At 36.7% G+C, this 12299-nt stretch overlaps 2 protein-coding genes across 2 annotated transcripts; both read left to right on the plus strand.

Moving 5' to 3' along the window:
* The first annotated feature begins 1356 nt into the window (after positions 1 to 1356).
* LOC143585274 (uncharacterized) lies at positions 1357 to 5092 on the plus strand. The gene is made up of 3 exons (XM_077067095.1): positions 1357 to 1556; positions 1980 to 2407; positions 4283 to 5092. Exons 1-3 carry the CDS (start codon positions 1392 to 1394, stop codon positions 4722 to 4724), a joined length of 1035 nt encoding a protein of 344 aa, XP_076923210.1. The 5' UTR covers positions 1357 to 1391; the 3' UTR covers positions 4725 to 5092.
* Positions 5093 to 9511: 4419 nt separating this feature from the next.
* LOC143585283 (PHD finger protein ALFIN-LIKE 1-like) lies at positions 9512 to 11593 on the plus strand. Its single transcript, XM_077067103.1, has 4 exons — positions 9512 to 9575; positions 10005 to 10227; positions 10468 to 10588; positions 11159 to 11593. Exons 1-4 carry the CDS (start codon positions 9512 to 9514, stop codon positions 11417 to 11419), a joined length of 669 nt encoding a protein of 222 aa, XP_076923218.1. The 3' UTR covers positions 11420 to 11593.
* The last annotated feature ends 706 nt before the right edge of the window (positions 11594 to 12299 follow it).

Genomic DNA, 12299 nt, shown 5'->3' on the forward strand with positions numbered 1-12299 from the left:
GTTAGGTTATCAATTGTTAGTTGCATAACCTGTTACATGGTAAAAGTTCATCATTCTTGATGGACTTTATGATCTCTCCTCTTATGGTTCACCATTTGTTAACTGTTACCAAGATCACAACCATGTGAACTTGAGAACTTGTCAAATTCAACAAGACTGTACTTCTTTCATCTAAATACTTTAGTCCTAAACGTGTCAAACATTTCCATATGAATAAATGTAATGGTTGCTCAACTGAAAAGTAAAACACACCTCTTGCTTTTGAGACTTTATGTCGCTTCTACTTATCAAATGAGAAACACCCTATCATTAACATTAACATACACTTCATAATACGTAACTCATAAGTCATAACCAGCTCATCGTGAAGGTGCTTGTCAATATTCATTTAGTTTTACAGAGAACCTCTATGTCACAACTAGGTAAGTTCAGCAAAACCTACCTACACCAGAAACATATCTCCAAATTCTTATCGTTTGTGTTTATCTCCAATATATAAACATCATTCTTGTGAACATAGTTACCCGGATTATTATACCTCATATTTATAAGGCATATGTTGCTTCATTAAAATTGCATCAGAAAATTAACTTAATTAATTTTCGTTACAAATTTTAAAGAAACAAACATGAGCGTATTTTCAGTTGTTTTGAATTTAAAACATCATAACTGTTGTGATAACTGCAAAATTATCCCTGTCTCAAACCCTAATATAACGTAGTTTGATCATACGATACAATTGTTGGTTCATCATAACACACACAAAATCAATACTTGATTCTTGCTCTCAAATCTTTGTTTCATCCGATCAAAATATTTATGAACCACAAATAATTTTGATCTGATAGTGATAGTGTTTACACGACTCTCAAATATCCAAAGATACTCGTGTTGAAAGAATCTGCCAAACAATTGAATAAATTAATGCAATAATAAAATTGAACCCGTGTCGTGTGTTATCACACTGCCTTGAAAGCGATTTGAGCACTACCGGGGTACAAATAGATGTAGCCAATCACTCTCCTAGGTTAACACAAAGATGAATTGAAATATTCTTGTATACTCAAGAAGAAATCAATGATGAAGATCGAATGAGCGTACGATCAGAATATTAAAGATAATGGGTGTAATCTATTTAGGGTTAAAAAAACAAAAAAGAAAAACTGTTTTCTTTTTTTACTAACCTAGATGGCATATGGTGGTTTTGAAACATTTAGATATATTAATATTATATCAAATAATATTAAAGATACATAAACTTTCTTTTTATTCCAACAACTCATTTAGAGAAAATCCCAACAAATTTGCCACTCACAGACTCAAGCATCACATCCTAAAAACCAACCAACCAACCAACCAAACAAACTCACCAATTGTTAACTAACGAAACCATGGGTGTTGATTACTACAAGGTTCTTCAGGTCGATCGCAACGCTAAAGACGATGACTTGAAGAAAGCTTATCGCAAACTCGCCATGAAATGGCACCCTGATAAAAACCCTAACAACAAGAAGGACGCTGAAGCCAAATTCAAAACCATCTCTGAAGCCTACGATGTACGTATTTCTGTTTTAATTGATTCATTCAATCGATTCGTTACAGATCGGATGTGAATTCATTCGATTTAATTTAACCCTAATTTTGTGATTGATTAGTGAATTATGATTATTTGATTTGTTATGCTGGGATTTTGAAATTGATTGATTAGTTTGGATTTAATTTGTTAGGTTTTGAGTGATTGAACAGTGAATACTGATTTATGTGATTTGTTATGTTAGGGTTTTGAAATTGATTGATTAAATTAGTTATAATTTGGATTAAATTTAGGTTTTTAGTGATTGAACAGTGAATACTGGTTATGTGATTTTTTAATTTAAACTGATTGGTTAATTTGGTTATAATTTGGGTTTTGAATGATTGAACAGTGAATACTGATTTATGTGAAATTGGTTGTGATTAATTTGGATTTAATTTATTAGGTTTTGAGTGATCCACAAAAGAGGGCAATTTATGATCAGTATGGTGAGGAGGGATTGAAGGGGCAAGTCCCGCCACCGAGTGCGGGCGGGTTTTCCGGGATGGACGGTGGGTCGACGACGTTTAGGTTTAATCCTCGCAATGCGGATGACATATTCTCGGAGTTTTTCGGGTTCTCGAGCCCGTTTGGAGGGATGGGGGATATGGGCGGGTCTCGGGCAGGGCCGGGTGGGCATTTTTCAAGGAGTATGTTTGGTGGTAGTGATGATATTTTTTCTCAGTTTAGAGGTGCTGGCGGCGGTGAGGGGTCCAGTATGCCGCCTAGGAAAGCCGCGGCAATTGAACGCACATTGACGTGTAGCTTGGAGGATTTGTATAAGGGGACCACGAAGAAGATGAAGATCTCGAGGGACGCCACTGATGCTACCGGGTAAGGTTTTGTTGTGATCTTTGATTACTTATTGTGCATTGAATTTATCGATTAGTTCGGAGCAACGGTTAGATAGGGTGTTATATATCATCAACGTGGGCCATCGTTAAACAGCCTACTATTATGGTGGTTATCACGGTCTCTAAACGGTTATTCACGCATTTTACATTAACATCCTTGGCAATTACTTTATCATGTTGTGTCTAGTAATAATTTCTTTTTATAAACAAATTTGATGGAACTTCCACAATTAGCCAAATTGTGGAGTTGATGAATATGTTTGATGTTTGTATAGAAGAGTAGGTCTTTCAAGTTTTGCATTTAAGGCAACCTCTTAAAGTTATTCTTGAACGTATTGTGGACCTTTATTTGTTATTATTAAGTGTTACAATTAAGACACCCTTTCTCTTGAAAAGGTTGTCTTAACTGTAACAGTTATAAATAATAACTACATAAAGGTCGACAACACTTTCAAGAATAACTTTAACAGGTTGTCTTAATTGCACAACTTGTAAGATGTACATTTCTAGACAAACATTGATCATATTCATCAGCCTTGTAAAGTGGCTAATTGTGGTGGATTCCATCAAATTTGTTTATAAAAACAAATTATTAGTAGACATATGTTGATGTACAATGTGATAAAGTAATCGCCAACGATGTTAATGTAGAATGCGAGAATAAACGTTTTGAGACCGTGATTACAACCATAATAGTAGGATGTTGATTAATGGCCCACGTTGATGATGACAAATGACAACCTATGTTGTGACACATATATAGAAAGCACCGTAACCAAAGACGAAGCATGGCTTGCGCAGTTATTTGCATCATTTTCCTAACTTTCAACAATATTGAATTACTTACCAAACGCTCCAATGTTGTACATGTTGAATTAGTCTTGGTAGGCAGACTTGAACATGATAAATGGGAAACATTACCAAACACGAGTTTCTTTTTTAAGAACCCTAACGACCAACGTACGTTAGTTATTTAGATCTTGTATCTAATGCATCATAACATAGCGGAGATGGGGGTGGGGTACTAGGCCATATTTTGTACGGGTTGAAATGGGCTGCGTTTGGTTTACCCACAAAGACTGTTTTCTTCTATGTTTTTAAAACAAATTAATGCATTAATGATGAATACAAAAACAATATTACTGCAAAATTATTTTATTGTATAAAATGATTCTGTATGAAGTAAAAAAGAGATTGTGACTTTTAACTGTTTTGATCCATTTTACCTAATTTTTTAGGGAAAGCTTCACCCAATAGTAACCGAGTTTACCTACTGTTCCACTAGCGTCACTCCACTTTCATTGTGTGTTCAAATCTTATGTGATTTTTCTATAAATATTTAGATTTCTCAAAATTAAGTGAGGCAAATGCACTAAATATAATCTAATTAACTAGAAGCTGGAGGTAACCTTAAAGGAAAAAAATGCACTAAATATAACCAAGTTTCATAGTTGTTACATTTTAGTTAAATTGGAAAAAAAATCACAAAATAGTAACCAAGATTCATGTATCTTTTTATCGGCTCGCCTAAATAGTAACCAAGTTTTATATGTATCTTTTAGCATTTATAAAAAAATTACATAGGCTTGGAACACCTTATGAAAGACTGAAAGTTGAGTCGCTTTAATGGAAAAAAACAGAGTGACCTTAGTGGAACACTTGGTTACTACTTTGTGAAGATACCCCCATTTTTTATAAGAGACCCACTAAAAATATGAAAAAAGCAACCAGATTTACCAATATTATATATACTGTTTGAAATTACCACCTCTAATCACATGACTGACGAAAGTAGATTGCTTTAAATCTCATGAGTTTCTCATGACTCATAATACTTTTGTAATTGTGACTGTAGGAGACCAACCACAGTGGAAGAAATTCTTACAATAGAGATCAAACCCGGGTGGAAAAAGGGCACAAAAATAACATTTCCTGAAAAAGGAAACGAGCAACGAGGTGTAATCCCTTCGGATCTTGTTTTCATAATCGATGAGAAACCGCATGCAGTTTTCAAGCGGGATGGAAATGATCTTGTTGTCACACAAAAGATATCACTAGCAGAAGCTTTGACCGGATACACTGCCCAACTCACAACTCTTGATGGCCGAAGTTTAACGGTCCCGGTTAACTCGGTAATCAGTCCAACTTATGAAGAAGTGGTTAAAGGTGAAGGTATGCCTATACCTAAAGAACCCACCAAAAAGGGTAACTTGAGGGTCAAGTTTAACATTAAGTTTCCTACAAAACTCACTCAAGAGCAAAAGACCGGGATCAAGCGATTGTTGACTTCTTCTTGAAGAAAGAAGTCAAGAAGCGTTTCGTGTTTTTTTTTTTTGTTAGAGAGTCATTTTAGAGTGTTTATTTTTTAAAAGAATGTTGTTATTATACACGGTGGTATTGTAAGTTATTGAGATTTTGTTTTGCATTTGTGGTGTTGGATAACTTGCCATACCCCTCCTTATTTATTATGTATTGGGCATTTGAAATGTCTGGTTTCCGAATTCAATGCTACATTTGTGGGAGTTTAGTGTACAAGTTCATGTTATTTCATTCTTACAAATGATTTGACATACTAAACATTGATTTGGTCTCATTTGGTAATTGATACTTGTTACTTTTTAAGGTTGTTTGTATTTATTTGAGGTGGAGTCCAGGTGATTTGGGTAACATGCCTAAATGGGTAATTTTGGTACCGGTGGTTTAAGACAACCATGGTGATTTTTTTTTATAGCAGAGTAATGACGTTTGATATGATTGTTGCTCCAGGTTTTATATTTTCACTTTTTCAAGGTCTATTTAAACTCATAGAGATGATTGTTAGAACGTAGCACTCGTATCATAGTGCTCATTGTTTGTCGTCTCACTAGTATAATTCGTGTTACTAATATGGTAATGATCAATAAATTTCGACTCAATTTAAATGAGTTCTAATAATGAGTATAATAACTTTTACATCGTGACTTCTAATGGAAAGTGAGAATTTATTTTTTTAAAGAATCTGAAAATGTGATATATTTTTTCTTTGTTAAGGTTTTACATTGCGAGTGTTTCGCTTATAGGAAAGTTAAAATAAGGATTAAAAGCAAAAGACTAAAAGATCATTGTATGGTTAATCCGCTAGTCGATTATCTTATCAAGCTCATTTTTTGTCACGTAGAAAATACGGAGTAATAGTTTGTATATGTTTTCAAAAGATTTTCTTTACCTAGTTATTGATGTCTTATAATTAATCAAATTTAACCACTTTATTGCAAAAATATATGCATAGGTGACATTCAAAATTAGAGTATGAATTTGTCGAAGCACGAAATGAATCTTACCTGATCCATGACGATGTTTCCATGGATTTTCGAGATGTACGAACCACGTCTTGATCTTCTTCTTCTGCGGCAGCGCCTGTGACCTGCGATCTTGAGACCTGCGATCTTGAGACCTGCGATGGCTTTATGAGGGTGTGGAGGTGACTGCTAAGATATCCTGAGGATTTCTTGTTCACAGACACAAAAAGGTGGTGGTGGCTCTTATTGAGCATGACCCCTAATAAGGAGGTGGAGACCTCCTTATATAGAGAGTCTCATGGCCACCATCATGGTACCCTAATGGGCCTAGCCCAATTAGGGTTACCTCCACAAAATCCCCTCAGCCCAATAACATTGTATTAGTCCATGTAATGGAATAAGCCAAACATAATAGATTTAGGGTCGTAGAACCGGGTTTTAGTACCATACCCCTACAAGCCCCCCAAGTCCAGTGTTGCTCCTGGGCGCGCAAGCGTCTAGGTGGAGCGCTGGACTTTATAAGGTGTGAGGCGGTTTTTTCCCTTTTCTTTGGCCTTGTCTTTATTGTCTGAGTTTTGGGAGGTTTTCCCCATGATGGTGACAAGCTGTAAAAATAATGAAGCCTGCGCGTGAGGCGGCTTACGAGCTGTAATAATAGAGCCTGCGCGAGAGGCGACTTGCGAGCTATGAGAATAATAATGCCTGCGCGCGTGAGGCGACTTACGGGCTGTAAGAATAATAACAGCTTGCGCGCGAGGCGTCTTATGAGCTGTGTGAATATAAAAGCCTGCGCGTGAGGCGACTTACGAGCTACTTTATGTCCCGCGTCACGTGCAGATGTTGCATGCGCGTGCGCGTAGACTTTGGTTTTGTGTTATGCGCCACGCGCAGATGTTGCGTGCGCGTGCGTGTAGACTGTGACATGTGTGAGCATGTGATGCGTAAGCATGTGTAATAGGCGTGAGCATATGTGACGCGTGAGCATATGGTATGAGGATTCCCAACCCTTAAGTTTGGCGCGTAGCCATATGGGATATTATGAGGATTCCAAACCTTGAAGTTTGGCGCTTAGCCATATGGGATATTATGAGGATTCCCAACCTTGAAGTTTGGCGCGTAGCCATATGGGATATTAGGAGGATTCCCAACCTTGGCGCGTAGCCATATGGGATATTAGGAGGATTCCCAACCTTGAAGTTTGGCGCGTAGCCATATGGGATATTATGAGGATTCCCAACCTTGAAGTTTGGCGCGTAGCCATATGGGATATTAGGAGGATTCCCAACCTTGGCGCGTAGCCATATGGGATATTAGGAGGATTCCCAACCTTGGCGCGTAGCCATATGGGATATTAGGATTCCCAACCTTGAAGTTTGGCGCGTAGCCATATGGGATATTAGGAGGATTCCCAACCTTGAAGTTTGGCGCGTAGCCTGACGCGCGCATGCACGGCGATAGAATGGTGACTCGTGAGTGCGCGTGCATGGCGGAGGTCTCTTGCGCAAAACCCAGATGGTGGTTTCCGCGGCGGCACATGCACGGCTGCGGAGTGAGAATCCACGGGCGTGCGTACATGGCGGCGGAAGTCTGGTAATTTCTGGATCTGCAATTTTAGAGTCAGATCTGCAACTTTAGACCTAAAATCCAGGTCTGTAATCTAGACCTAGATCTGTAAATCAGATCTGGACAGATCTGAAGCCCGGAGCAGATTTAAAACCATCACAGATCCGGAGATCTGATCATTCGAATCAGGCCGTTTCTTCTTGCCCAGATCTGGAAGCCTCTTTTTAGATCTATTGATCTTTTTGAACTTTAAGAGAACAAGCTTTGAAGCCTTTTTCTGTAAACTTCCAGACCTGTGTTTTTCTTGGGAGAGATCTGACAGCCGAGATGAAGATCGAAGGGCAGTTCGTTGCCGTCCCACGGATGGCGCCAATTTCGAAGCACGAAATGAATCTTACCTGATCCATGACGATGTTTCCACGGATTTTCGAGATGAACGAACCACGTCTTGATCTTCTTCTTCTGCGGCAGCGCCTGTGACCTGCGATCTTGAGACCTGCGATGGCTTTATGAGGGTGTGGAGGTGACTGCTAAGATATCCTGAGGATTTCTTGTTCACAGACACAAAAAGGTGGTGGTGGCTCTTATTGAGCATGACCCCTAATAAGGAGGTGGAGACCTCCTTATATAGAGAGTCTCATGGCAACCATCATGGTACCCTAATGGGCCTAGCCCAATTAGGGTTACCTCCACAAAATCCCATCAGCCCAATAACATTGTATTAGTCCATGTAATGGAATAAGCCAAACATAATAGATTTAGGGTCGTAGAACCGGGTTTTAGTACCATACCCCTACAGAATTATATACACTTTCGTACTTATCTTGTATCTTGACTTAATGGATCTTGCATTTGCTTTCTTATCTTGTTATTGACTTTGTTGATTTTGTATTTTGGCTCCATTGATCTTGTAATTAATTCTGTCGATTTTATGACCTCGTTATTTAACCCGCAATAACCCAAAATGGGAGGTGTGGTGTGCTAGCCCCAACTCTTACTCGCTTCTCTTTTTTTTTCTCCTCACGTCCATAAATCCATTATCTAAGCTCATTTTGGGTGAGTTTGGTGCCCCGTCTACCCTAAGGGTGGAAGGGACACTCCTAGCTCAGCCCGCCCCACTAACGAATAATCTTGCGTCACCTCATTTTAACCCACCTTAACCTTAAATGATTGGGGGCACTCTCCTAGCTTCACCCGCTACACAAACATTTTAATAAACTAATATTAAATAAACAAATCAAATAAATAAAAATACATTTTCATAAATTAAAAATAAAAACAATTACAATAACTAAAATTAAATAATATTCGTAACCGATTTGGTTCAGTTAATAACCTATTGAATAAACCTATTATATTATATTATATTATATTATATTATAATATAATAATGAAGAAAATCCTATTCTCCCACCCTCCCGCCCTAGTTTTGTCACAGTTATAGTTTTGCCGTTACACAATAATAAACTAGGTATATATATACGTAATTCCCCAAATAATTACGTATACGAAATTCCATGCATAAAGTGATAAAGTGTACTTGGATCTTGTGATCCAGGTATATATATACGTATTCACATGCGTACTCGATCTTGTCTCATCTGAGTTTTATCCGGTTGATTTATTCGGAGAACCAACAAATAATTTTTCAATTCGAAATTCCCCATGTTTTGTTCTTATTAGGTTTAAAATTGTTTGCGTGTGTGCTGCAAATTTGTTTACATGCTATTAAAACCTACAACTGATTATGGAATTTAATCATAAAAGAACTGATTTCGTGTTTGTTTGTTTATGCAACAAATTTGTGTAAATTGTGCTGAAGTGTTATAAACTAGGGCTTTTAAACTAAGTTCGATGGAGTTGTTAATCTATGTTATTGAAAGTTGTTTATGAAAATAAGTTCAGAATTCGTTTATTTGCTTGTGATTAGATGTGCTTAAGTTATTTCAAGCCTCCAACATTAGAATTTATAAATTAATCATGAACACCTATTTATGCACAAATGTGAATAAATTTTGTTGAAGTTATAAGCCAGGTTTCTTGAATTAAGTTTAATGGAGTTGTAAACGTCTGTTATGGAAGTTAATCAGTTGTTAGAAAATCAAATTTCTGGCAATTTAAAGTTTAGAATTAGTCACTTCGCATTATGAACAAAGATGCTCAGTGTGGTGTATATGGACCGTGTTAACGGGCCAAACCGAACAGGAACCTGAAAATCATGCCAATACATGAACCTGAAAATCATGCCAATACATGAACCTGATATGACACCTGTATATGCTGTTGACACTCAGGTCAGACTGGCAGGTTCACAAGTCGAACCGTTTAACACAACAATTTTATAAAAAAGTTCTCAAAAAGAAATTAACATTATGTTTTATGGTTTGAAAGTATTAGTCAAAACTTCTCAAACTGCCAGGATCGAAACCAAACACGTTTGGTAAACGAGTCGGGGTCTGGACTTGGGCCAGCCTGGCTGGTTCAAGAGCTGACTCATGTAACCTAATAATCATTTCAAGTTTTATTAAATGTGTCTTAACATAAGTTTTTTATATCGTTATTTTAAACGCATTTAAATTTTTGGTTGTAAATTAGAGTTTCAGAATATCAACATGTAAAAAACTAAAAATTATGGGTTAAGCGGATCATTTTCATGTCAAATATCAACTCACCTGACTCTAACTTGGCTGCAAAACGTGTTTTAGAAAACTAATAGTTTTAAATGTATGGTTCCAGAAAAAGACAACCTCTGCCTATATGGATATCCAAATGAAACTTGGGAAGTAACTCTTCCAACAGAGACGGTCCCCACAATGCTTCCGGACCCGATTCTTGGAATCAACTTTGCACGAGATAACATGGCCCGAACTGATTGGCTTTACCTCGTTGCAGTTCACTGTGACTCGTGGTTATATGCAATCGCTTTCTTTAATGGCGCAGACCTAAATGCAACTGAAAGGTTTGCACATTCTTTTCACATTTATTACTGGCTCACTTTATTTTATTCAGTCCGGGTTAAAACAGGTCTTCTCAAACGGGTTGAGGTTTTAGAAACCTATGAGAACAGTTGCATTTGAAGCTTTGTGTAGGTTAACGGGCCTGTAGTTTTATGCAAGTTTGGTTCGATTCATTCACGGGCGTGTGCATTTTTTTTTGCAAGTTAGATTTGTTTTCCTTAACGGGACTGTAATTTTTACAGGGGTCGTTTGTTTGGGTTGATTAACAGCCAACCCACCGTGTTTGAAGTTACAAGAGAATGGAAACCTAAGAAAGGAAAAAGTAGTGAAGCTAGCAGTAGCAAATCTAGCAGCACTCGGAAGGTAACAAAAAATTAATTTGTCAAATAGGTTGGGTGGTTTGACCGAAAACACTTTCGTCTAAATCTGTTCAACATTTTTGAAGTAGTTATAAAATCACAAAAACTAGAACTATTACTTTATTTGAAAGTATTTGGGTGTATCAAATGAGTAGCTTTCTGTATGGGTCAAACGGGTCAGGTGAGTTGACCCAATACACTTTCTGTGTACAGTCATTCAAACATGTTATAAGTAGTTTGTAAGTTAAATGTGATCACAAAAGCTATAACTGTTACTTTAATTGTAAGTTTTTGGGTGGTTCAAATGAGTAGTTTTTGGTTTTTGGTATGAGTCAAAACGGGTCGTGTGGTTGACCCAAATCACTTTTTATCTAAATCTTTAAACATTTTTAACTAGTTATTGTGTTAAATACGGGCACAAAAACTAGAATTGTTACTTTATATACTTAAATTTTTGAATCAAATGGCTTATGTGGCTATGAATAATTAAAGATACACTCCATTTGACCCGTCTTCTTTTTATATAAATTGTAATTATGATCATATAACTTGTTAAATCTTCATATTTGCAGAGAAAATTCCTGTAGAAAATAAAAGCACCTCAAAGATGGCAGAAGAGAGTAATGTGGAAAATGAAAAACAACACGAGAAGACACTATGTGGCAGCTGTGGAGGAGCTTATAGTGGGGATGAGTTCTGGATCGCGTGTGACGTTTGTGAGTTATGGTATCATGGCAAGTGTCTGAACATAACACCCACAATGGCCGAGAAAATAAACCGGTATGAATGCCCGTTCTGTGCCCTTAAACGAACTGAGCCCATTAAGATTCCCTGAAACGAACGGTGACAGTCATCTGTTGCAACTGACTGGATTTAGCTTAAAGATAGTTTGCTCATTACTGTTGTGAAAAGATTAACTCAAACATGCTTTAGTTACCTGTACATTGTTAAGTGAAAGTTAGGCGTTGCGTTGATTTTGATTAAAGTTTACTTGCTTTACTTGTTAATATACTATATTTCGTTTGCTTCATGCTTTCATGATTAAAATAGCAGCTCCACAATTATTAGTAACATTAAAATAAAACTTGAAATTAAGAACAAGTTGTTCGAGAAGTGTTATCAAGTTGAAACAAACCAAACCAAATTAAAACAACCAACTTAATTAATTAATCAAAAGACAAACTTGCACTTCATTTAATCGACCAACATGTGAACTTTAACGATTAATTCCAACGTAATGATCTGAAAAAAGCAATGCCCATAAAGAAAAACTAAATTAAAGCGAACGTGTGTTGCAATGAAGTTTAGAGTTATCAAGCAGAAGTAGTTTAGAATTATCAAGCAGAAGTAGTTTAGAATATACATTAGTTTCTTATGTTTATTATATTTTAACGTTTGGGCTCGTTTGGTCTCTTATAATTGAGATGTGTAGGTTTTTTTTAGATTTTTAACGAATGAACAAAAACAAACACAAACACAAACACAAACATGTTGATTTTTTTTAAAACGACTAAACATGAACACAAATATTTGTTTTATGAAAATACAAGTATATGTAAGGATGCTTGTATGGTTGGAGGGGAGATTGAGGGTTTGTAGGGATTTTAAGGATTTGTAAGAATATGATGTGGAAGTTGACTAGGCGGTAACAGATCAAATATTTGTTATTTCCATCATTTCATGTGACATGCAAAAAACCACAAAACATGGCAATC

This window comes from Bidens hawaiensis, unplaced genomic scaffold (assembly GCF_021521415.1).
Source record: "Bidens hawaiensis isolate Kalapana, Puna unplaced genomic scaffold, B.hawaiensis_p1.1 tig00033754_1, whole genome shotgun sequence".
NCBI classification, from domain to species: domain Eukaryota; kingdom Viridiplantae; phylum Streptophyta; class Magnoliopsida; order Asterales; family Asteraceae; genus Bidens; species Bidens hawaiensis.

Excerpts from the sequence above, each read along its gene's own strand:
- LOC143585274 (XM_077067095.1), top strand. The coding sequence starts at position 1,392 with ATGGGTGTTGATTACTACAAGGTTCTTCAGGTCGATCGCAACGCTAAA. Across the intron at positions 1,557-1,979 it reads CCATCTCTGAAGCCTACGAT|GTTTTGAGTGATCCACAAAA; the intron begins GTACGTATTTCT and ends TTAATTTATTAG. Across the intron at positions 2,408-4,282 it reads GACGCCACTGATGCTACCGG|GAGACCAACCACAGTGGAAG; the intron begins GTAAGGTTTTGT and ends TTGTGACTGTAG.
- LOC143585283 (XM_077067103.1), top strand. The coding sequence starts at position 9,512 with ATGCCAATACATGAACCTGATATGACACCTGTATATGCTGTTGACACT. Across the intron at positions 10,228-10,467 it reads GACCTAAATGCAACTGAAAG|GGGTCGTTTGTTTGGGTTGA; the intron begins GTTTGCACATTC and ends TAATTTTTACAG. Across the intron at positions 10,589-11,158 it reads AATCTAGCAGCACTCGGAAG|AAAATTCCTGTAGAAAATAA; the intron begins GTAACAAAAAAT and ends ATATTTGCAGAG.